This window comes from Manis pentadactyla, chromosome 5 (genome assembly GCF_030020395.1).
Source record: "Manis pentadactyla isolate mManPen7 chromosome 5, mManPen7.hap1, whole genome shotgun sequence".
In the NCBI taxonomy this organism is placed as follows: Eukaryota; Metazoa; Chordata; class Mammalia; order Pholidota; family Manidae; genus Manis; species Manis pentadactyla.
Genome location: NC_080023.1, coordinates 21,304,072 through 21,331,797, shown reverse-complemented (window position 1 = coordinate 21,331,797; position 27,726 = coordinate 21,304,072). Strand labels below are relative to the sequence as shown.

Sequence of the window (27,726 nt, the reverse complement as noted above, 5' to 3'; positions counted from 1 at the left end):
ACTTCCAGAGTATCAATTATTTATCCTACATTGTGTTAAGTATTGGAAACGAAAAATGAAAAGACAGTCCCTCCCCTTGAGAGCATAGATGATATTCTAGAAGAAATTTAAGAGTCTCTTTTCATAAAATTTTAATTAACTATTTATAATTACATAGAAAAAAATGTCAATATTTATAAAAGTTCTATATGAGAATTCTCAGGGTACACAGAATCTAGTAGTACTAATGCATGCTTAGTGAATTCCTCTAGTATTAAACTGTTCTCCCTTTGGAACTTCTGTAACAGTTTCCGCTATTATGGCACTTAGTTCTTGCCAAGTCCCCCACATGTTTTTTTTTAAACAAGAATTGTGAGGGATTATGTACATATTTACACATGCAATTACACACATCTACTTATTACAGTAAATGATATATAGTTGTCACTCATTACATGTTTATAAAATTGACTCCATTGTAAACATTACATAAGAATTAAAATAAATTCTTAAAAACATTTCAGAAGTCTTAAGACTTCATACCATTTAAGCAGTCTCTAACATCTCAATGTAATTAAAGCTTAAAAAGTATTTACCTTAATTATGAATCTAAGAACTCCACTCAAACGATTTAATTTACTCTTTTATAAAAATGTTTTTCCAATGCTGCTTTAAAAAAGGATTTAAATATTCTCAAAATAATACAGAACACTGACAAAAGTTAGGAATTTTAAAAATGCAAAGTAGAAAGTTAAGCAAACAAAATAGATCATGGTTAATCAGTGTGGAAGAAAATTTGCTGTCTTTCCAAAATAAATGTTAATATTGTTATTTTGGGTCCACAACCAAGATAATTTTTTCCACTACCATATTTTGAAAAAAAGTTCTTCATATACCTGGCTCATCAGTTCCCATTTCATTCCATTTACTGAGAAGTTCTTTCTGTTCTCCAACAGGCCTCTAAAAAAGGTAATTTTAAAATTGTTTTCATTTTGTGAAGTTTAGCTATGCAGCTGAAAAATAAGAATCAATAACTTACCTAACAGTTTAATGAGCTACTAAAACATAAGGAAAAATAATTTCATTACATGTGGTGAACTTTTTTTTGAGTTACATTTAAATTATTTAACTATTTTATCTAGTCTCAATGGCTCAGTTAGAATATGGGGCTAATGAGTCCAAGAAAAGGTAAGTGATCTGGGCTGGCCAGTAAATTTCACAAAGAAAAACTGATCCTCAGCCACATACTACATCTCTTGCTCCATCCAGCAATCTCAGAAATGCATCACAAGGGGGACTGGCCAAGAGAGTATGACTGTGAGTCAGTAGCATCATCTCTCTATATGAAAGACAGTATATTACACAGTACTACATATTTAGACAGTTTTTCATATAAATTTATCCTTTTTGTACACCATCCTTCTGGTGCTTTCAGTGGCTTGTCCTTCAATATTATCCAAAGTACATCCACCATATCCTGTCCAACAACAAGGAATAATAGCAGGTAGGGAAAATGAAATGAGGAGAAACTTGTTCTCTTCTACTCATGAGCAACTATAAAGAATCCAAAGAATCCAGAACATTCTTAAAGTGGTCTCTCCTTTTTTATCTCTGCTCTCTCAAAGCCCAGAGTGACAGATAAATGTTGAGTATTAAATCTAAGTAGATCTAATACTATTAAATCTAAATAGTCTGCAGAGAAATGACAAACTATTCCCTATATTAATACTGAAAGATGGTACCATATTGGCTATTACAATGCCTGATACTCCACCTCTAATTTTAAATAGTATAGTATTAAAGTTCTAAAACAGTGATAGTATATCTCTAATTTTAAAAATATGGCTATTGTGCTAATTGGGCAAAAAGTAAGGAGACTAAAAGCAATCTATACTGCAGATTGTATACTTCATTTCTATCTATTCTCAAGATACAACTCCACTACAAAAAGCATTAAAGCATATATAATAGAAATCTATGAAGAACACACCCATATAATTGGTCTTTTGCAGATATTTTTGTTTCAAAACACTGATACACTAGTAAAAGAGAGATAAACCTACCTAACAGTTATAACTTCATGATACTTCCTAGTACTTGATTCACAATAAAATGCTTAAATGTTTGGCATTGACTCAAAAAAATGATGGCAGCTTGAGAAGTGAGGCAAAAATCTCTTCCCAAAACCATGTATATTATGAAAATACAGCAAATAAAATGACTCCTAGAAGAGTGACCAGAAGTAAGAGTGCATCAGCCAGTCTACATTTGGAAGAGGTGAATATCTGATGGAAAAGGATACAGTAAAAAAGTTGTGACCTGGAGGGACCCGAGCACTACCCCCACTGCAGCCCACCACAGGAGGAAGAGAATCAGAGCAGGGAGGGAGTAAAGCCCAGGACTGCTAAATACCTAGCCCTAGAAATCTACTCTGGGAGCACAACCCACATTGCATGGTACTCTGGAGATAGAGGGGGTGAAAACCAAAGTCAGAGACTGAGACTGTGAACAGGCTCCACAACCAGCTGCTCTGGGACAAAAGAAAGGCAGGCACTTTGAAAGATTTATCAACAGTGAGAGGGCTGCTAAAGGGGCAAGGGTTTAGGAGAAGGAACAGGTGGACAAAATCTTCCCAGCACACTCAGTCTAGCAGTTGGGAAATTTCAGGAGCTTCAGGCATTCCATCCCCCTGACTAGCAATGCAGCCCCGAGATGCCTCACTGTGATGAGCAGCCTGCTACTTCTTCCTCCCCGCAGGCACCTGTGCACAAACCTGCTGTCCTGCCATTGTTTCAGACAAGCTGAAAAGCAGCCCTGCCTACAGCACCTACACAGATCAATGCAGAGGCTTCTCCCTGTGTGCAGCTAACCAGCTCTGACAGCAGGGCCCCCCACCATTGCTCCAGGCCAGCCTGAGAGCAGCTCCATCCATGGCAATTTAGGGAATTAAACCAAAATCTGTGCCCTGCGTGCGGCTCACGGATCCTGGCAGTGGAGATAGGCACTATAATAGGGAAGCAAGAAAGGGCTTTCTCCTCCCAGCAAGCAACAGCACCACTCGCCAGCAACCACTTGCATTGCTCCAGGTACAGAGCAGCTCTGAAGAGCAGAGCTTCTGAGCACTAGAGGGCACCACCTACACAAACCTAATATTTCTCACTATCCAACAGGATTATGAAAAGGCAGAAGAACCTTGTTCAATCCAAAATCCATCAGATACCAGAAACAGGACTCTGTGAGACTACAGTCACCAATCTTACTGGAAAATAATTCAAAATAAAAGTCATAAGCATGCTAATGGAGGAACAGAAAAATATTCAAGAGTTAAGGGATGAATTCATGAGGGAGACAGACACCTTAAAAAATATAGTAGCTGAGATGAAACAAATAATGGACAGATTTAAAAGCGGATTAGATGAGATAGAGGAAATGGTAAATGCAATAGAAACTAGAGAACAGGAATACAAAGAATCTGAGGCAGAGAGAAAAGGACCTCTATAAATGAAAGAATATTACAACTGTGTGACCAATACAAACAGAACAATATTCATATTATAGGGGCACCAGAAGGAGAAGAAAAATAAAAAGGTATAGAAAGTGTCTTTGAAGAAATAGTAGCTGAAAACTTCCCCAGTCTGGGGAAGGACCTAGTCTCTCAGGCCATGGAAGTCCACAGATCTCCCAACACAAGGGATCCTAGAAAGACAACACCAAGACATATAATAATTAAAATGGCAAAGATCAAGGACAAGGACAGAGTATTAAAGGCAGCCAGAGAGAGAAAAAAGATCACTTACAAAGGAAAACCCATCAGGCTATCATCAGACTTCTCAGCAGAAATCTTACAGGCCAGAAGGGAGTGGCATGATATATTCAATGCAATGAAACAGAAAGGCCTCAAACCAAGAATACTCTACCCAGCAAGATTATCATTTAAATTTGAAGGAGGGATTAAACAATTCCCAGATAAGCAAAAGTGGAGGGAATTTACCTCCCATAAACCATTTCTACAGTGTATTTTTAATGGACTGATCTAGATGGAAGTTCTCCTAAGTCTAAATACCTGTCATGAGAGAAAATGAAACCACAGTAAAGGAAGTAGACCAATTAAACACTAACAAATGCAAAATTAAATCAGCTACCCACAAAGGCAGTCAAGGGATACACAAAAAGTACAGAATATGACACCTAACATATAAAGAGTGGAAGAGGAAAAAAAAGAAGGGAGAAAAAAAAAGAATCTTCAGATTGTGTTTATAATAGCATAATAAGCTAGTTAAGTTAGACTGTTGGACAGTAAAGAAGCTGCCCTTGAACCTTTGGTAAGCATGAATCCAAAGCCTGCAATGGTAATAAGAACGTATCTATCAATAATCACCCTAAATGTAAATGGAATAAATGAACCAGTCAAAAGACATAAAGTTACGAAGTGGATAAAAAGCAAGTCCCATCTATATGCTGCCTATAAGAGACTCAATTCAAATGCAAAGACATACACAGACTGAAAGTGAAGGGATGGAAAAAAGATATTTCATGCAAAAAATAGGGAGAAAAAAGCAGGAGTTGCAATACTTGTATCAGATAAAATAGACTTCAAAACAAATAAAGTAACAAGAGACAGAGAAGGACATTATATAATGATAAAGGGGTCCAACAAGTGTATATAACCATTATAAATATCTAAGCACCCAACATAGGAGCACCCAAATATGTGAGACAAACACTAATAGAATTAAAGGGGGAAATGGAATGCAATGCATTCACTTTAGGAGACTTCAACACACCTCTCACTCCAAAGGACAGATCAACAAGACAGAAAATAGGTAAGGAGATAGAGGCACTGAACAACATACTAAAACAAGCATCTATAGAACACTCCATCCAACAGGAACAGGAAACACACTCTTCTCAAGTGCACACGGGACGTTTTCCAGAATAGACCACATACTAGGCCACAAAAAGAACCTCAGTAAATTCAAAAAGATTGAAATTTTACCAACCAAATTCTCAGATCACAAAGGTATAAAACTATAAATAAATTGTAAAAAAAAAACCCAAAAAGGTTCACAAACACATGGAGGCATAACAACATGCTCCTAAATAATCAATGGATCAATGACCAAACTAAAACAGAGATCAAGCAATATATGGAGACAAATGAAAACAACAGCACGTGCCCCAACTTCTGTGGGACACAGCAAAGGCAGTTCTAAGAGGAAAGTACATAGCAATGGAGGCCTATTTAAAGAAGGAAAAACAATTTCAAATGAATAGTCTAAAGTCACAATTATTGAAACTGGAAAAAGAAGAATAAATGAGGCCCAAAGTCAGCAGAAGTAGGGACATAATTAAAATCAGAGAAGAAATAAAATTAAGAATAATGAAACAACAGAAAAAATTAATGAAACCAAGAGCTGGCTCTTTGAGAAAATAAACAAAATAGATAAACCCCTGCACAGACTTATTAAGAGAAAAAGAGAATCTACAAACATAAACAGAATTAGAAATGAGAAAGGAAAAATCATGACAGAAAGCACAGAAATACAAAGAATTATTAGAGAATACTATGAAAATCCATATGCTAAAAAACTGGATAACCTAGAAGAAATGGACAACTTTCTAGAAAAATACAACCTTCCAAGACTGACCAGGAAAAAAAAGAAAATCTGAACAGACCAATTATCAGCAATGAAATTGAATCAGTAATCAAAAAACTACCCAAGAACAAAATGCCCGGACCAGATGGCTCCATGCTGAATTTATTTAGTGAAGACCTAATACTCATTCTCCTTAAAGGTTTCCAAAAAATAGAAGAGGAGAGAATACTTTCAACTCATCCTATTAAGCCAGCATCACTCTAATATCCAAACCAGGCAAAGACACCACAAAAGAAGAAAATTACAGGCCAATATCTTGATGAACATATATGCAAAAATACCCAATAAAAAATTAGCAAACCAAATTCAAAAATACATCAAGAGGATCATACATCATGATCAAATGGGATTCATCCCAGGGATGCAAGGATGGTACAACATTCGAAAATCCATCAACATCAACAAAAAGGATAAAAATCAAATGATCATCTCCATAGATGCTGAAAAAGCATTTGACAAATTTCAACATGCATTCATGATAAAAACTCTCAACAAAATGGGTATAGAGAGCAAGTACCTCAACACAATAAAGGCCATTTATGTCATATCCACAGCCAATATCATACATAACAGTGAAAAGCTGAAAGCTTTTACTCTAAGATTGGGAACAAGATAAGGATACCCACTCTCCTCACTTTCATTCAACCTAGTACTGGAGGTCCTAGCCATGGCAATCAGACAACACAAAGAAATAAAACGCATCCAGATTGCTAAGGAAGAAGTTAAACTGTCACTATTTGCAGATGACATGATATTGTACATAAAAAACCCTAAAGAATCCACCCCAAAACTACTAGAACTAATATCTGAATTCAGCAAATTTGCAGGATACAAAATTAATACACAGAAATCTGTTGCATTCCTATATACTAGTAATGAAATAGCAGAATGAGAAATCATGAAACAATTCCATTCACAATTGCATCAAAAAGAATAAAATACCCAGGAATAAACCTAACCAAGGAAATGAAAAGACCGATACCCTGAAAACTACAAGTCACTCTTGAGAGAAATTAAAGAGGACACTAATAAATGGAAGTACATCCCATGCTCTTGTGTAGGAAGAATTAATATAGATAAAATGGCCATCCTGCCTAAAGCAATCTACAGATTCAGTGCAATCCCTATCAAAATAACAACAGCATTCTTCAATGAATTAGAACAAATAGTTCTAAAATTCATATGGAACCACAAAATACACTGAATAGCCAAAGCAATCCTGAGAAGGAAAAATAAAGCAGGGGGGATTATGCTCCCCAACTTCAAGCTCTACTACAAAGCTGCAATAATCAAAACAATTGGTACTGGCACAAGAACAGAGCCATAGATCAATGGAATAGAATAGGATATAAACCCACAGATATATGGCCAATTAATATATGATAAAAGAGCCATGGACATACAATGGGAAAATGACAGCCTCTTCAACAGCTGGTGTTGACAAAACTGGACAGCTACATGTAAGAGAATGAAACTGGATTACTGTGTAACTCCATACACAAAAGTAAATTCAAAATGGATCAAAGACCTGAATGTAAGTCATTAAACCATAAAACTCTTTGAAGAAAATATAGGCAAAAATCACTTGAATATAAACATGAGCAACTTTTTCATGAAGATAACTCCTCAGGCAAGGGAAACAAAAGCAAAAATGAACAAGTGAGACTACATCAAACTGAAAATATTCTGTACAGCAAAGGACACCATCAGCAGAACAAAAAGGTATCCTACTGTATGGGAGAATATATTCATAAATGACATATCTGATAAGGGGTTGACATCCAAAATATATAAAGAACTCACATGCCTCAACAACCAAAAAGCAAATTAACCGATTAAAAAATGGTCAGAGGATCTGAACAGACACTTCTCTAAAAAAGAAATTAAGATGGCCAACAGGCACATGAAAAGATGCTCCACATCGCTAATCATCAGAGAAATGCAAATTAAAACCACAGTGAGACATAACCTCATACAGGTTAGGATGGTCCATATCCAAAAGACAAGCAACAACAAATGCTGGCAAGGATATGGAGAAAGAGGAACCCTCCTACACTGCTGGTGGGAATGTAAATTAGTTCAACCATTGTGGAAAGCAATATGGAGGTTCCTCAAAAAACTAAAAACAGAAATACCATTTGACCCAGGAATTCTACTCCTAGGAATTTACCCTAAGAAAAGAGGATCACAGATTCAAAAAGACACATGCACCCCTATGTTTATTGCAGCACTATTTACAATAGCCAAGAAATGGAAGCAACCTAAGTGTCCATCAGTAGATGAATGGATAAAGAAGAGGTGGTACATATACACAATGGAATATTATTCAGCCATGAGAAGAAAACAAATCCTACCATTTGCAACAACATGGATGGAGCTAGAGGGTATTATGCTCAGTGAATTAAGCCAGGTGGAGAAAGACAGGTACCAAATGATTTCACTTATCTGTGGGGTATAACAACAAAGCAAAAAGTGAAGGAACAAAACAGCAACAGACTCACAGAACCCAAGAATGGACTAATGGTTACCAAAGGGAAAGGTACTGGGGAGGATGGGTGGGAAGGGAGGGATAAGGGGTTTAAGGGGCATTATGATTAGTGCACATAATATAGGGGAGGGGCATGGGGAAGGCAGTATATCACAGAGAAGACAAGTAGTGACTCCACAGCATCTTACTATGCTGATGGACAATGACTGTAATGGGGTATGTGGTGGGGACTTGATAATAGGGGAAAATGTAGTAAGCACAATGTTGCTCATGTGAAACCTGAGCATAAGATTGTATATCAATGATATCTTAACAAAAAAATTGCTTAAATATTAAAAGTACCTTACGTGCCAATGGGATACTCAGTTCAGTGCACATACTATTTAAACTCTTCAAAATTCTTTTTTCCCAACTTCCCTGAAATATAAGAAACAATCTATTATTATTTTTGTTAACAATATCAAAACTGAGTTTGAAAGAATTAAAAATATCATGAGTTATATGGAAATGGTAAGGTTGGTTGAGATTGGTTACCATTATTCATTAGTCCACTCAAAAAATACTGGATACTGCTCACTATGTACCAGATATCCTCAGTGCTATAATTTAAACCATCACTAATAGAAAGTCTCAGTCCTCATAAAACTGATGTTCTAATGGAGAATGGGAATGACACAGGTAAAAATAAATAAACCAAATCATAGGCTGATAAACATTATAAGGAAAAATAGCAGATAAAAAAGGTAAATTTAAGCATTTTATAAGTATTTAATATTCAGGAATCCTATTAATGACCTAGTAAAAAATACAATTTTATAGAAATTATTATAATGTTATTTTTCCAGACATAACATTTTATCCCTAAATACCTCAGCATAAACATTCTAAGACTCTTCTGGTATATAACTACAACACTACTATCACACCTAAAAATAGTAACAAGAATATTCCATATCATCTAATATTTACTTCATATTTACAATTTTCCAATTGTCCCCAAAATGTCATTTTTTAAAATCCAGAATCCATTAAAAATCCATGCATATTATTTTTGGTTGTTATGTCTCTTTCAGTGTAGTTTAATCTAGAGTCTTTTTGTCCTTTTCTTCTTTGTAATATTGACTCTTTTTGAGGAGTTCAGGCCAGTTATCTTTTAAATTGTGTCACAATCTGGATTTTCCTATTTTTTCAGAGTATTGATTACCTTCTTCTCTATCCCCAAATTTCTTATAAACTTTAATAATAACACCTTGAATAGTCATGGATTATCTATGTGTATTTATCATTTTTTAGTTAACTATTTTTTAATGCCAAGTTAAAGTGCCATAAGTTTTTGTTTTTTTACTAAAACATTCCTACAGATCACTTCTTACTCACTGAAACCAAAATAAAATAATACTAAAGCTCCAACATTTAGACTAAATGAGGGCATCACTCATAAAGGACAGTTATAACCAGTCAATAAAAGTAGAATAATAACAGCTCCATTATGTGGTGTTAAAAAGATTAAAGATGTGAAGTGCTTTGAACGGTGAAATAATAATGATAATATTCAACAATTGATAGTTTTTACAATAGCTATCATTACTCATAGCTTCTTTACACATATTTAAATACATCATTCTTTATCAGGAATATACCCTCCATGCTCTACTCCTAATCTCAACATACCTATTTGAACTTGTACTGTATCTTATTCACCTTTCAGATATTCACCTCTAGTAAGCCTTCTCTCACTATTCTCTACTCCAAGTGGTATTAGGTGCCTTTGTTTATGAGTTCTCACAGCAGCCCTTCTTTCACCTATCATGGCACATAATTTACTGCATCTAGCACATAACAGGTGCTCATAATTGAACAGATTTCTACTCTAGGCAATGTTGCGGACATTTAAAAAATTTTGATACAATGGCCTAAGCAATGAATGAAAAAAAAAATCATTGATACGAGAAATAGAGCTGTGTGAAATGTATAAGGCTTAGTTTACTAAAATTATAGCACATACACATCAAGGCAGTAACTAAAGCAAATACAAGTAACCCTGAAAACAACCTGAAAACTAAAAAACAGACCATCTACACCTGGTAAAAAAGATAAAACCACATTGAGAAGGTTAAAGTGGCAGAGCAGTGATCAATTGAGACCCTAGCCCCTCCATCATCCAAGTCCACAAGTGGAAGAGAGAGAAACGGAATGGGAAAGGGTAAATGCTCAGGAATCCAGAACACCTAGCCCTAGAGATCTGCTCCAGAAATACAATGAGTCCACATAGCATTGGACTTTGGTGATTAACAGGGCTGGACACCAGGGATAGTTGAGCACTATAGGGGGCCCAAACTCCTGTCACTTGTGAAGGACAGGCACACTTCATTGGTTCTGCTGAGATCCAACACACAGGTAGCAGTCTGAAAGACTATCAGCAGCAGGAAGTGTGCCAGAGGGGTGCCAGACTATGCTTTTCCAGGCCTCCCTCAGCCCTACTGCTCAGGCGCTCACAGGAGACAACCCCAAATGCTCCATCCCCTTCCTGGTATCTCAACCCCAAAGCAGCAATTTCCTACACACCTGCCCCACCCAGCCCACTCATCCCAGCAGCAGTACAACTATGCTGCCTGCAGGTGAAGGAAGGACACTTTTTGGTATTCCTAGCTCTCCTTCAGCCCAAGTGTGGCACTCAAGGGAGCCATGTCTAAATTCTCTAGCTCCCTCACTGGAAGCTCCGCACCCCAAGCAGTCTCCCCTGTGCACCCACCCCACCTGACCAGCTGGAACCAGCAGTGGCTGCCCTTGTTGATCAGCAGGCAAAGAAGGGCCCTGCCCACAATGAATCCCAACAGAAGTGCTTCATGTCACACAAAGGGTACCCAGAGGTGAGTTGTCAGCCTCTGCTGACAAAGATCAGCCACTGCCAGCAGACATTCAGAAAGGTGGCCCCACAGCCCACCAGAAGCAACTGAGGCTCCACAACAGAGGAGAATCAGGCACTGGTGAACAAGGAGTCTTGAGTTTCTAGGCATTACAGAATTCCTACTTCATAGAGCTCTTACTTTCTAGATCAGGAGGAATAAATGATCTATGTAATATAAAGGAAGAAACACAGAAACACAGATAAAATGATGACACAGAGAAATATGTTCAAAACAAAAGAACAAGACAAGAAACAAGAAAAAGGGTTAAATGAAATGTAGATTAGCAATCTTTTTGATAAATATTTCAAAGTAACAGTCATAAAGATGCTCACTGAACTGATAAAGAATTGATGATCTCAGTGAGAATCTCAACAAGATAGAAAATATGAAAAAGAATCACCCAGAGCTGAAGAATACATAACTGATGAAAATACAATGGAAGGAATGAATAGTAGAGTGCTGGAAGTAGGGGAAAGATCAAAGTGATGGAAGACAGACAACATAAAAGTAACCAAGCTGAGGAACAAAGGAGAAATAATTTCTAAAAATGAGAAGAGGCTGATAGCTGTATGAAACTCCAAACAAAACTATCTGTATAACAGAGGTTCCAGAAGGAGAAGAAAGGAACAAAGGAATAGAAAGTCTCTTTGAAGAAATAATAGCTATCTGGGAAAGGAAACATACACCTGGGTCCTGGAAGTACAGAGAACTCCTAACAAAAGAAGCCCCAGGAAGACAACATCAAGACATATAGTAATTAAAATGGAAAAGATTAAATATAAAGAGAGCATCTTAAAAGCAGCAAGAGAGAGGCAGACAGTTACCTATAAGGAAAACTCCATAAGGCTATGAACAGATTTCTCAAAAGAAACTTTACAGGCTAGAAGGCAGTGGCATGAAATATTTAATGTATTGGAAGGGAAGAACTTACAACCAATAATCTTCTACCCAGCATGGTTGTCATTCAGAATAGAAGAGGAGACTAACCTGAGAGATTAAATTCACAATGACTAAACTGGTCTTACAGGATATGTTAAGCATCTATATGCTGCCTACAAGATACTCACTTCAGACCTAAAGACATATATAGACTGAAAGGGAAGGGATGGAAAAAGAGATTTCATGCAAGTAAAAGGGAGGAAAAAAGCAGGAGTAGCAGTACTTATATGAGAAAAATTGACTTTAAAACAAAATAAGAGACAAAGAACATTACATAATGGTAAAGAGATCAGTCCAGTAAGAGGATATAACAATCATAAGTATCTCTGCACCCAACATAGGAGTACCTAATATGTAAAACAAATACTAACGGACCCTAAGGGAGAAATAGCAATACAGGCATCTCAGGAGATGTTAACACACAACTCACACCAATGGACAGATCATCCAAACAGAAAATAAATAAGAAAGCAAAGGTCTTGAATGACACATTAGACCAGATGACTTAACAGATATCTACAGAACACTCTACCCAAAAGAAGCAGGATACATATTTTTCTCAAGGGCACATGGAATGCTCTCCAGCATAGTTCACATATTAGGACACAAAAAGGGCCTCAATAAACTTAAAAAGATTATAATTGTATCAAGCATCTTTTCAGTTCACAGTGGTATGAAACTAGAAACAATTACATGAAGAAAACAAAAGAAAAACCACAAACAAATGGAGGCTAAACAACATGCATCTAAATAATCAATGGATCAATGAACAAAGAGAAAATCAGCAATACCTGGAGACAAATGAAAACAAAAACAGTTCAAAATATGTGGGATACCACAAAAGCAGTTCTAAGAGGGAAGTACATAGCAATACAAGCCTACCTCAAAAAACAAGAAAAACCCCAAATAAACAATCTAAACTCACAACTAAAAGAACTAGAAAAAGACAAATGAAACCCCAAGTTAGCAGGAGGGACATAATAAAGATCAGAGCAGAAATAAATAAAAATGGAGAATAAGAAAATATTAGAAAAACAATCAGTAAAACCAAGAGGTGGTTCTTTATGATAAACAAAAGAGACAGCCAGTCTTATCAAGAAAAAAAGAGGACACAAATAAATAAAATCAGAAGTGAAAAAAAAGTTACAATAGACACCACAGAAATACAAGGAATTATTATTAAAGAATTCTATGAAAAATTATTTGCCTATAAATTTGACAACCTAGGAGAAATGGGCAAATTCTTAGTAATGTACAGCCTTCCAAGATTGACCCAGGAAGAAACAGAAAATCTGAACAGACCAATTACCAGTAACAAAAATTGAACTGGTAATCAAAAAACTACCAACAAACAAAATTCCAGACCCAGATGGCTTCACAGCTGAATTCTACCAAACACTTAAAGAAGAGTTAATACCAATCCTTCTTAAAGTATTCCAAAAAATAGAACATGAGGGAACACTCCCGAACTCATTCAATGAGGTTAGCATCACTCTAATACCAAAACTAGACAAAGACAGTACAAATGAAAAAAAATTACAGACCAATATCCCTGAACCTAGGTGCAAAGCTCTTCAACAAAATATTAGCCAATCAAATTCAATAATACATCAAAAGGATCATCTATCACAACCAACTGGGATTTATTCCAGGGATGTAATAATGGCCCAATATTTGTAAATCAATCAATGTGATACACCACATTAACAAAAGGATAAAAGAAACACATAGTCACCTCAATAGACGCTGAAAAGCATTTTAATTCAATATCCAGTCATAATAAAAAATTCTTAACAAAATGGGTATAAAGGAAACACACCTTAACATAAGGAAGTCCATATATGACAAACCCATGACTAGCATCATACTCAATGGGAAAAACCTTAAAACTTTTCCTTTAAGATTAGGAACAAGATAAGGATGCCCACTCTCACCACTTCAATTCAACATAGTACTAGAAGTCCTATCCAAAGCAATTGGACAAGATAAAGAGATGAAAGGCGCCCAAACAGATGTGGAAGAAGTGAAACTGTCACTATTTGCAAATGACATAATATACATAAAAAACCATAAAGACTCCACCAAAAACTATTAGAATAACTGGATTCAGCAAACTTGCAGGATACAAAACCAGTATACAGAAATGTATATATATTCTAACAGTGAAGCAGCAGAAAGTAAAATCAGGAAAACACTTCCATTTACAATTGTTTCAAAAAGAATAAAATACCTAGGAATAAGCCTAATCAAGGTGAAAGATCTATACTCTGAAAACTGTAAGATGCTGATGAAATTAACTGAAAAAGACACAAATAAATGTAAACCTATCCCATGCTCATGGGTAGGAAGAATTAATATTGTAAAAATGGTCATCCTTCCCAAAGCAATTTACAAATTAAACACAATCCCTATCAAAATATCAAAGGCATTTTTCAACAAACTAGAGCAAATAATTCTAAAATTTATATGGAACCACAAAAGACCCCAAATAGCCAAAGCAATCTTGAGAAAGAAGTACAAAGTACAAAGGTGGGGGTGTTACACTTCTTGACTTTAAGCTATACTACAAAGCTATAGTAATCAAAACAGTATGGTACTAGCATAAGTACAGACCAATAGATCAGTGGAACAGAATAGAGAGCCCAGAAATAAACCCACACATATACAGTTAAATAATATATGATAAAGGGACCATGAAAACACAATAGAGGAAAAGACAGTCATCAATAAATGGTGTTGGGGAAACTGGACAGTTACCTGAAAGAGAATGAAACTGGATTATTGTCTAACTCCTTATAAAAAAGTAAACTTGAAATGGATTGAAGACCTAAATATATGACATGAAACCATAAAACTCTTAAAAGAAAACATAGGAAAAATCTCTTGAACATAAGCATGAACAATTTTTTTCCTGGATATATCTTCCTGAGCAAGGGAAATGAGCAAGAATAAACAAGAGGGATTACATCAAACTAAAAAACTTCTCTACAGCAAAGGACACCATCAATAAAAACAAAAACAAAAAAAACCTACAGTATGGGAGAATATATTCGTAAATGATGTATCTTATAAGAGGATAACATCCAAAATACATAAACAATTCTTACACCTCAACACCAAATAAACAAATAACCTGACTAAAAAATTGGCAGAGGACATAAATAGACATTTTTCCAAAGACCTACAGATGGCCACAGGAACATGGAAGATGTTCACATCACTAATAATCAGGGAAATGCAAATCAAAACCACAATGAGATACTGCCTCACACCAGTCAGAATGGACACTATCAAAAAGACAAGAAATAACAAGTATTGAAGAGTATATGGTGAAAAGAGAAACCTCCTATACTGTTGGTGGGAATGTAAATTGGTGCAGCCACTATGGAAAGCAGTATGCAGGTTCCTAAAAAAACTAAAAATAGAAATACCTTATGACCCAGTAACTCCACTTGTAGGAATTTACCTGAAGAAAACAGCATCTCTGGTTTGAAAAGATACATACACATCTATGTTTATTGCTGCATTATTTACAATAATTAACATAAGGAAGCAATCAAAGTGTCAATCAGTAGATGAATGAAGAAGGGGTGGTACATATACACAATGGAATATTATTCAGCCATAAAGAAGAAAGAATTTGTGACAACAGGGATGGACCTAGAGGGTATTATGCTAAATGAAATAAGCTAGGTGGAGAAAGACAAATAGCATATGATTTCACTTATACGTGGAATCTTAAAACAAAACAAAACAAAATGAGCCAAATAGCAGTAGACTCAGATACTGAGAATGACTGGTGATTACCATGGGGGACAGATTGGTTTGAGTATGTGAAATACATGAAGGGGACAAAGAGGCACAAAATATCAGTCAAAATATAAATTAGTCATGGGGATGAAAATCCAGCACAGGGAATATAGTCAATAGTTCTGTAACATCTTTCTATGTTAACATAGTAACTATACTAGTTGGGGTGAAGATTTAATAATGTATATAACTGTTGAATCACTATGTTGTATACTTGAAACCAGTATAACATTCTATTTTTTTTTATTAAAAAAATTTATTTTATTTTATTTTTTATTTTGTTATCATGAATCTACAATTACATGAAGAACATTATGTTTACTAGGCTCTCCCCTACCCCAAGTACTCCCCACAAACCCCATTACAGTCACTGTCCATCAGCATAGTAAGATGTTGTAGAATCACTACTTGTCTTCTCTATGTTGCATTCTATATCAACTATACTTCAATTAAAAAAATAATAAATGAACAAATTGTATGAATACCCCGAAAACTAATTCCACTTACTGGCTTATTTTCAATAATCTTTCTTTTTATAGTAACTATTTCTTTTAGATCCAAAACTTCAAATACATTTGAATCCCTTATTCATGATCAAATATTAATAATAATAATAATACAACCCACTTCCACTCCCAACATACTTATCCTCAATTTACCTAGAAAAAATCTTATTCAACTTTCAGATCTCAGCCTAAGGATTATTTTAATATGCCTTCTGTCTCTTGCTCCACCCCACTCCAGACTGTGCAGGAAGCAGGTACAAGAAATATTTTTTACAAAAAAAGTAATTTTCATTAAATCATTGCCATAAAAATAAAATTTTCATAAAGACTAAAAATTCAGTATCTGAATTTGCTTTTATATAAAGACCCAAATTTCTATCTATTGAATTATTATTCCAAGTAGTTTCATTTTAAACCACTCATGAAAAGGACTCTTGAATTGATAAAAAGATAGTAATTCTCAGATATAAAAACAAAATTAAAGTTACAATAGACATCACTATGTGGCTCATAATATATACTATACATATTTTCAAAACTGCAGTATATAACTTTAATAGAACATAGTCTCCTAAAAACTGAACCATTCAAAATTGAATAATACCTTAATAAATATTCTGAAAGAAAATTTGACTTAACTTCTCTTATTCTGGTAAATACATCTCAATAAGGTGTTTTCTAAAAAGTACAATTTTAAGTGATTAATCATAGTCTTCCTAAAATAATATTCCCCACTGTACTAAGTATTTCAACTTACCATTTTATTTGAATTTAACGTTTGATGTAATATAGAGAGAAAATAGTGAGGAAATAAAGTTACACAGAAAAGAAATTGGACATCAGAAGAAGGCATTCTGAATGGAAAGAGTTTAAGAAACAGAGTTATATAATTCACATGTGTTTACATGTTATTAATCCTGTGAGATATGTATCATTACTTGCATTTTATAAATGAAGAAACTTTTAAAAAGAACACATGAAAGTAGAATGAGAAGGTATATTAAGTAGTGGAGCAATGTTGACCATATCTTTATTCAATTATTGTTCTTCCTGTGCTCCACAACTAAAGCAAGGACTTAGAAATAACCCAGAGGAGAAGAAAGCACATGACTACCAATTGAGGGGAAAGAAGGATGCTCAATTCAGAAAAATTGGGATTTTTATGGCTATAAAAAGTGTGAAATGAGATATAATAGCTGAGTTTTCAAATAATGAAAAGGCATTAATTGAACAAATATTCATTAGACACCTATTAAAAACATGCTATTAAGGATGAATAAAACAGCACCCTCTCCGTAAGAAACACACCATTTTTGTGGTGGGGTTGGGGAGGATAAGGCAGATACACAAATAGTATGAAACAAGTTAAAAAAGTTCTTAAGGGCTGTATCAGTCCATATGCCACAAACCACAGAAAGAACAGAAAAGAATGAGCAAAAAAACAGGAAGCTAGATATATTAAAAGTTCTACTTGTCAATAGAACACATACCACTTCCTTTAAAATCCTAAAAATAATAAAAGAAAAGTGACCTCAGTGGTTCTCCATGTCTTCATCCCTGTTCCATATCTATGACACAAGAGCAAGGTTGGCAGGGCTTTTCCAAGGTGCCCCATGCAAGAACTCCAGTCAGATGGTGAACGAAGTCACTTTCATAGAACTTTAGGATAGTTGGAGAAGTCATTCCCATAGAAATCAGAAGTAGGAAATAGAATTTCCTGACAATAAGTGGAAATTCAAGATGAAGAAAGTGGCTGCTTTCAAGCTGAGTTATTCTTTAGGATCCCTCAAGAACTATAATCTCAGTTAAGTGGTAGTCATCCATTCCTTAGTTTACTCACTGACCAACATATTTTGGATGCCATCTATATGCCAAGCATAAAATTGGACCAGTGAGTAAACATTTTAAGGAGCATATGACTGTGTACTAAAATAAAGAAACCTTTCAACAAGTAGAAAGACTTAACCATACTGGCTTGTCAGTGAGACTGTAAATTCCCTGTTTCCAAAAGCAGTCAAACAAAAGGAGATGAATTCCAGAGGTTGGACTGGATAAAATTTGAAGGTCCACTTCTTCTCCAGTTTTATTGATAACTAATTTTTCTCAGGTTTTCATAGAGGACTAAAAGAGGGCTTATTGACTAAATAAGCCCTAGGTCTCAAAAATAAATTCTCAAAAACACTACAGTTATTCCTGTGCTATTATTTAAATACAAATTTCAATATACTGTCAGAACCAAAAATAATAAATAAGTAGAAGTGGCACATAACTTACTGAAAAAATGACAGTGCACTAATACAAAATAAAAACAAAATAATGTTTCTACCTAAGACTTATAAAATAAAGCTTTAAATGTTATTTAAAAGGAAAATAAATGACCTTTTACATTTAAAATGTTTAAATAGGAAGACATTACCTTTTTACCCTAACCCATATCCTCTCCAAATGAAATTACTGTTGCCTTCAAATCAGTTTCCCTAATAATTGGAATCTACGATACTAACTCAAAGGATTTCAAGAGTTTTATATGTAAGGCAATTTCTAAGCCATGAGAGGCAAAGGATTTACAAAATTTACAGTCATATTGATATCTTTAAATTGGTACTAACTGTCACCTGGCTACCTTTCTATAAAAATGAAAGTAAATAACAAGTCTTTTAAAACCATATAATAAGTATATAGCATGTAAAAAAATTATATGATTTCCTTCACCCTGAGAAAAATAAAAATGAATTATAACTCGACTATCTAATAGAAAGAGATTTTCCTGATTATAAAAATAACATTTATTGAAGATAATCTGGAAAAAGAGAACAATATGTAAAGAATAAAATAATGAATATACATAAATTTCCATCAGCCAAAGACAACCATTAATATTTTGTTCTGTTCTTTCATTTTTTCTATACATGTATGTGAACAATTGAGCTATAGATATGTGTATAAATACATGTACATATGTATATTAAAGTATGATTACATTTTTTATATTTTGCTTTTTCCATTTAAGATTATATTGTATGCACTTCCCTATTTCATTATATTCTTTCCAAAATGATACTTCTGATGCCTGTATAACACTGTCTTTTGGGGATACTATGTTATACCTAAGCAAATCTTATTTCTGTTCATTTAGATTCATTTAAATTTTCTACTACTATCATCAACATAAATTTCTGTGTTTCTTTGATTCTTTCATTTAGATAAGGTTTTGGAAGTGGAAATACTAGGAAAAAGGGTATAAATATTTTCTGTTAGGAAGCATTTTCTATTTTTTCTTTATTCAGTTGATTCATCATTTCAAAAAATGTCTATCTACCATCGCCAGGCACTACACCAGATGTTGGAGATACAGTTGTGAAGAGAGATGCTGAACCTGCTGGACAGAGACTAAAAGTTCTTGGAGATGATACAGACAACCTAGGTATTATAGTAGGAATTCCAGGTGCCTCCTGTGTGGAGGATTGAAGACACAGGAAAAGTACCTGAGAATTTGAGATCTGGGGGTCAGAGAGCCTTCCTAAGGAAACAGTCATGTAATCTGATACCTGCAGAATGTGTGGGTTAGTCAGAAATATATGGGATTTGTGGAAAGGCAGTTTCAGGCAGAAGCAACAGCAGAAGCAAACAGTTCTGCTGGAATGACTGAGGAAGGTCAAGTGTGATGAGAGAGAGAAAGCATATGTGTGTGGAAAGTGGGGCGGGGAATGACAGGGTGGGGAAAGACAGTGTGTGGAGGCAAAGAGGGGCAAGATCATTTACAACATTAAAAACAAAAGTAAGGAGGGGCAGAGCCAAGATGGCGGCATGAGTAGTTCAGAGGAAATCTCCTCCCAAAAACATATATATTTATGAAAATACAATAAATACAACTATTCCTAAAAGAGACACCAGTGGATACAGTACAACAGCCAGGATACATCGACATCTGCGAGAACTCAACGTCATATGAAGGGGGTAAGATACAAGCGGCAGTCTGGCGATACCCGAACAACCCCCCACCCCAGAACCTGGCAGGAAGAAAGGAGTGAGAATGGGAAGGGAGTGAAAGCCCAGGACTGCTAAACAACCAGCTCTAGAAATCTGCACCTGGAGCGCAGACACAAGGTGCATGGGGTGCTGGATATTAGAGAAACGGAAAAACAAAACCCTGCAGGCAGGTCCCCACAACCGGTGCCCCTGAGACAAAAGAAAAGCGAGCGCTCTTTGCAAGTCTTAAAGAGACAGAGACCCCACAGGTGGAAGAAGTCATCCCAGCACACTTAGCCAGCAGCTGGGAATCCCAGGGAACTTTAGGCGCACTAATCCCCTGGGCGGCAGCACAGCTCTGAAGCCCCTCATGGCACTAAGCAGTGTGCCAGTCGTTCCCCCAACAGGCACAGAACCCAACACACCGGCCCAGTAGTGGGAGAGCTGCAGCGCGCGGCGGGGGCAGTGGTGCCACAGGGGGCTGGGAGCGGCCCACGCATGCGGGCAGTACCAGAGGGGATCGGGAGTGAGCTGTGTGAGCATGCCACGGCAGTGACCGAGTGGCCCAGGAGCAGCCCATGTGCGCTGGCGGACAGGGCACCAGAGGGACCCGGGAGAGATCCGTGTGAGCCCGTGGCAACAGCGACTGAGCGGCCCAGGAGCGACCCGCGGGTACCAGCGATGGGGGTGCTAGAGAGGCACAGGAGAGGCTCGCAGGAGCCTGCGGCGGTGGCAGAGGAGCAGCCGCGCTCCCGGTAGCCGACTGGAATCCCAGCCCAATGCACAGCCACCTGGGCTAGACCCAAAGGCTGCTGCCAGCACATAGCTGCCCAGCAAGGGAACTGCTATTGTGGAGGAGCACACCCGGCATGCTTGCCACTCCCCGTAGGGCTCTGCATGGCTCTGACAGAGACCCCACCCACAGCAGCTTAGGGGAATAACCCGGTGGCTGCTCCAGGAGTGCAGGTAACTGTCAGAGGCAGCGGAGAAGGGCAAGGCATCCAGCAAGTAGGAAAGGACTTTCTTCTCCCAGCTGACACACCCACAACCTGCCTACATCCACCGCTATCACCATGAAAAGGTAGAAAAATTTAGTCGAGTCCAAAAGAGAGCAGACAACCCCTGAGAGAGGATCTGCAGAGACAGACCTAACCAGTCTCCCTGAAAAAGATTTCAAAATAAAAATCATAAAAATGATGATGGATTTCCAGAGAAATATGCAAGAGCTAAAGGTGCAAGTACAGAGGGAGACTACAGAAATAAAACAATCTCTGGAAGGACTTAAAAGGAGAATGGATGGTATGCAAGAGGCCATTAATGGAATAGAAACCAGAGAACAGGAACACATAGAAGCTGATGCAGAGAGAGATAAAAGGATCTCCAGAAATGAAACAATATTAAGAGAACTGTGTGACCAATCCAAATGGAATAATATCTGCATTATAGGGGTGCCAGAAGAAGAAGAGAGAGAAAAAGGAATAGAAAGTGTCTTTGAAGAAATAATTGCTGAGAACTTCCCTCAAATGGGGGAGGAAATAGCTGCTCAGACCACAGAAGCACACAGAACTCGCAACAGAAGGGACCCAAAGAGGACAACACCAAGACACATAATAATTAAAATAGCAAAGATCAAGGACAAGGACAGAGTACTAAAGGCAGCCACAGAGAGAAAAAAGGTCACCTGCAAAGGAAAACATACCAAGATATCATCAGACTTCTCAACAGAAACCTTACAGGCCAGAAGAGAATGGCATGACATATTTAATGCAAAGAAACAGAAGGGCCTTGAACCAAGAATACTGTATTCAGCACGATTATTATTTAAATATGAAGGAGGGATTAAACAATTCCCAGACAAGCAAAAGTTGAGGGAATTTGCCTCCCACAAACCACCTCTACAGGGTATCTTAGAGGCACTGCTCTAGATGGGAGCACTCCTAAAAAGAGCACAGAAAAAAACACCCAACATATGAAGAATGGAGGAGGAGGAATAAGAAGGGAGAGAAACAAAGAATCATCAGACTGTGTTTGTAATAGCTCAATAAGTGAGTTAAGTAAGACAGAAAGGTAGTAAGGAAGCTAACCTTGAACCTTTGGTAACCACAAACTTAAAGCCTGCAATGACAATAAGTATATATCATTCAATAATCACACTAAATGTAAATGGACTGAATGCACCAATCAAAAGACACAGATTAAAATAATGGATAAAAAAGTGAGACCCATCTATATGCTGCTTACAAGAGACTCACCTCAAACCCAAAGACATGCAAAAATTAAAAGTCAAGGGACGGAAAAAGAAGTTCCATGCAAACAATAGCGAGAAAAAAGCAGGTGTTGCAGTACTAGTATCAGACAAAATAGACTTCAAAACAAAGAAAGTAACAAGAGATAAACAAGGACATTACATAATGATAAAGGGCTCAGTCCAACAAGAGGATATAACCATTATAAACATATATGCACCCAATACAGGAGCACCAACATATGTGAAACAAATACTAACAGAACTAAAGAAGGAAATAGAAGGTAATGCATTCATTTTGGGAGACTTCAACACACCACTCACTCCAAAGGACAGATCCACCAGACAGAAAATAAGTAAGGACACAGAGGCACTGAACAACATGCTAGAACAGATGGACCTAATAGACATCTATAGAACTCTACATCCAAAAGCAACAGGATACACATTCTTCTCAAGTGCACATGGAACATTCTCCAGAATAGACCACATACTAGGCCACAAAAAGAGCCTCAGTAAATTCCAAAAGATTGAAATCCTACCAACCAACTTTTCAGACCACAAAGGCATAAAACTAGAAATAAACTGTACAAAGAAAGCAAAAAGGCTCACAAACACATGGAGGCTTAACAACACGCTCCTAAATAATCAATGGATCAATGACCAAATCAAAATGGAGATCCAGCAATATATGGAAACAAATGACAACACCACCACAAAGCCCCAACATCTGTGGGACGCAGCAAAAGCAGTCTTAAGAGGAAAGCATATAGCAATCCAGGCATATTTAAAGAAGGAAGAACAATTCCAAATGAATAGTCTAATGTCACAATTATCAAAATTGGAAAAAGAAGAACAAATGAGGCCTAAGGTCAGCAGACGGAGGGACATAATAAAGATCAGAGAAGAAATAAATAAAATTGAGAAGAATAAAATAATAGAAAAAAATCAATGAAACCAAGAGCTGATTATTTGAGAAAATAAAATAGACAAGCCTCTAGCCAGACTTATTAAGAGAAAAAGAGAATCAACACACATCAACAGAATCAGAAATGAGAAAGGAAAAATCACGACAGACCCCACAGAATTAGAAAGAATTATTAAAGAATACTATGAAAACCTATATGCTAACAAGCTGGAAAACCCAGGAGAAATGGAAAACTTCCTAGAAAAATACAACCTTCCAAGACTGACTCAGAAAGAAACAGAAAATCTAAACAGACCAATTACCAGTAACAAAATTGAAGCTGTAATCAAAAAACTACCCAAGAACAAAACACCCAGGACAGATGGATTTACCTCGGGATTTTATCAGACATACAGAGAAGACATAATACCAATTCTCCTTAAAGTTTTCCAAAAAATAGAAGAGGAGGGAATACCCCCAAACTCATTCTATGAGGCCAACATCACCCTAATACCAAAACCAGGCAAAGAATACCAAAAAAGAAAAGTACAGAGCAATATCCCTGATGAACATAGATGCAAAAATACTCAACAAAATATTAGCAAACCAAATTCAAAAATACATCAAAAGGATCAAACACCATGACCAAGTAGGATTCATCCCAGGGATGCAAGGATGTTACAGTGTTTGAAAATCCATCAACATCATCCATCACATCAACAAAGAAGGACAAAAACCACATGATCTTCTCCATAGATGCTGAACAAGCATTCAACAAAATACAACATCTATTCATGATAAAAACTCTCAACAAAATGGACATAGAGGGCAAGTACCTCAACATAATAAAGGCCATATATGATAAATCCACAGCTAACATCATACTGAACAGCAAGTGGCTGAAAGCTTTTCTTTGAGATCGGGAACAAGACAGGGATGTCCACTCTCCCTACTGTTATTCAACATAGTACTGGATATCCTAGCCATGGCAATTAGACAAAACAAAGAAATACAAGGAATCCAGATTGGTAAAGAAGAAGTCAAACTGTCACTATTTGCAGATGATGACATGATATTGTACACACAAAACCCTAAAGACTCCACTGCAAAACTACTAGAACTAATATCAGAATTCAGCAAAGTTGCAGGATACAAAATTAACACACAGAAATCTGTGGCTTTCCTATATACTAACAATGAACTAATAGAAAGAGAAATCAGGAGAACAATTCCATTCACAATAGCATCAAAAAGAATAAAATACCTAGGAATAAACCTAACCAAAGAAGTGAAAGACCTATACCCTGAAAACTACAAGTCACTCTTAAGAGAAATTAAAGAGGACACTAACAAATGGAAACTCATTCTATGCTCCTGGCTAGGAAGAATTAATATCGTCAAAATGGTCATCCTGCCTAAAGCAATATACAGATTCAATGCAATCCCTATCAAATTACCAACAGCATTCTTCATCGAACTGGAACAAATAGTTCAAAAATCCATATGGAACCACAAAAGACCCCAAATAGCCAAAGCAATCCTGAGAAGGAAGAATAAAGTGGGGAGGATCTCACTTCCCAACTTCAAGCTCTACTACAAAGCCATAGTAATCAAGACAATTTGGTACTGGCACAAGAACAGAGCCACAGACCAGTGGAACAGAATAGAGACTCCAAACATTAACCCAAACATATATGGTCAATTAATATACGATAAAGGAGCCATGGACATACAATGGGGAAATGACAGTCCCTTCAACAGATGGTGCTGGCAAAACTGGACAGCTACATGTAAGAGAATGAAACTGGATCACCGTCTAACCCCATACACAAAAGTAAATTCAAAATAGATCAAAGATCTGAATGTAAGTCATGAAACCATAAAACTCTTAGAAAAAAACATAGGCAAAAATCTCTTAGACATAAACATGAGTGACTTTTTCACGAACATATCTCCCCGGGCAAGGAAAACAAAAGCAAAAATGAACAGGTGGGACTATATCCAGCTGAAAAGCTTCTGTACAGCAAAGGACACCATCAGTAGAACAAAAAGGTATCCTACAATATGGGAGAATATATTCATAAATGACAGATCTGATAAAGGGTTGATATCCAAAATATATAAAGAGCTCATGCACCTCAACAAACAGAAAGCAAATAATCCAATTAAAAAATGGGGAGAGGAGCTGAATAGACAGTTCTCAAAAGAAGAAATTCAGATGGCCAACAGACACATGAAAAGATGCTCCACATCGCTTGTCATCAGAGAAATGCAAATTAAAACCACAATGAGATATCACCTCACACCAGTAAGGATGGCTACCATCCAAAAGAGAAACAACAGCAAATGTTGGCGAGGTTGTGGAGAAAGGGGAACCCTCCTACACTGCTGGTGGGAATGTAAATTAGTTCAACCATTGTGGAAAGCAGTATGGAGTTTCCTCAAAATGCTCAAAATAGAAGTACCGTTTGACCCAGGAATTCCACTTCTAGGAATTTACCCTAAGAATGCAGCAGCCCAGTTTGAAAAAGACATATGCACCCCTAGTTTATCGCAGCACTATTTACAATAGCCAAGAAATGGAAGCAACCTAAGTGTCCATCAGTAGATGAATGAATAAAGAAGATGTGGTACATATACACAATTGAATATTATTCAGCCATAAGAAGAAAACAATTTCTACCATTTGCAACAACATGGATGGAGCTAGAGGGTATTATACTCAGTGAAATAAGCCAGATGGAGAAAGACAAGTACCAAATGATTTCACTCATATGTGGAGTAGAAGAACAAAGAGAAACTGAAGGAACAAAACAGCAGCAGAATCATAGAACCCATGAAAGGACTAACAGTTACCAAAGGGAAAGGGACTGGGGAGGATGGATGGGAAGGGAGGGATAAGGGTGGTAAAAAGAAAGGGGGCATTACAATTAGCATGTATAATGCTGGGGGGGTACGGGGCGGGCTCTACAACACAGAGAAGGCAAGTAATGATTTTACAGCATCTTACTATGCTGATGGATAGCGACTGTGAAGGGGTATGTGGGGGGGGGGACTTGGTGAAAGGGGTAGTCTGGTAAACATAATGTTCTTCATGTAATTGTAGATTAATGATACCAAAAAAGAAAAAAAGTAAGGAGTTGGAGTTGTATGTTAAAAGTCTTGGAAGTTTTAAGAAATGCAGTTACAATGCAGAAGGCAGAAAAACCATTAGGAAAGGGATGAGAATTGAAGTAATATAAATCTAACAAAAGTCTCATTTTTGTTTAGGTTACTGGATTGAAAGAAAACAGGCTAAATTAAACCACATCACATAACTTGAGCTTGCCTGAGCATTTCTTAACTGGATAGAGAAATAGGCTTGAATATCATCAGATAGTGCAAATTCTGGGGCCACACTGCGGAGGTTCAAAATCCAACTCCTGCACTTACTAGTTTTGTGGAAGTTGGGCCTATTTAAGATCATATGAGTAACTCACCTCAAAGGCTTGTCATGAATATTAAATAGTAAATACTTATAAAGCACTAGAATGGTACCTGGGACATAATTAGAGCTCTATGTGTTTACTAGTAATTTTTACAAGAAAACTCATGTACATATATTTATCACACTATATATCAGTTTCTGCAAACACTACTTTCTCTGAAAGATGAAGCAAAGTAATTCCCAAATTATTTTACATGGAAGTAGAGTTTCATGGTCACATAAGTTTGAATAACACTATTTTAAATAAAATTAAACAGTTTCTTTACTGCAGAACTTCTCTCAGTCTTTAACATGTCAAAACAAATTGTGAGCAACAAAAGTAAGGAGTATTATATTAAAACCCAAGGAATAAAATAAATATCCATGAGTCCATACTGCTATAAATAAATGATTGACTAAATAAATAAACAGGGGGAAAGGGAAGAGACAACAGAAAATTTTCCATGCATAAAAATTCCAAATAATTTCTGTAGATACTCCCCCTTCAAGAACGTGGAACATAACTGCCCCTCCTTAAGCCTTAAGTGTGGACCATATATAGCGACTTGCTTCCAAAGAGTACAGTATACAAAGGGAGGAATAAAGAGTGATTTTACAGTGGAAAAAACTCACAAATTCTCCCTCAGCCAGGCAGTGAAGGTAAACATCAACAGTGATAAATCATATTGATAGTATGAACTCTCATATGATGTGATGAATATAAATTCCACTTTATTATCTGTGATCTTCCTCTAAAAACCCACAGCCCCAGTCTAACCATGAGAAAAACAAAACAGATAAATTCCAACAGAGGGATATTCTAGAAAATATCTGACCAGTACTTCTCAAAA

General features: G+C 36.5%; 1 protein-coding gene across 6 annotated transcripts in view; it reads right to left on the bottom strand.

The window, feature by feature from the left end:
- Nucleotides 1-27,726, bottom strand: part of TBC1D19 (TBC1 domain family member 19) — a 147,442-nt gene that overhangs the window by 88,440 nt on the left and 31,276 nt on the right. For 5 of the 6 annotated variants that reach the window (XM_057502138.1, XM_057502140.1, XM_036900553.2 and 2 more), the window contains 2 exons: nucleotides 8,467-8,541; nucleotides 876-939 (listed from right to left, as the gene is read on the bottom strand). In XM_057502138.1, the coding sequence (XP_057358121.1) occupies nucleotides 876-939; nucleotides 8,467-8,541 (139 nt within the window). The remainder of the gene's footprint in view (nucleotides 1-875; nucleotides 940-8,466; nucleotides 8,542-27,726) is intronic. The other variant, XM_057502139.1, reaches the window with a different exon arrangement.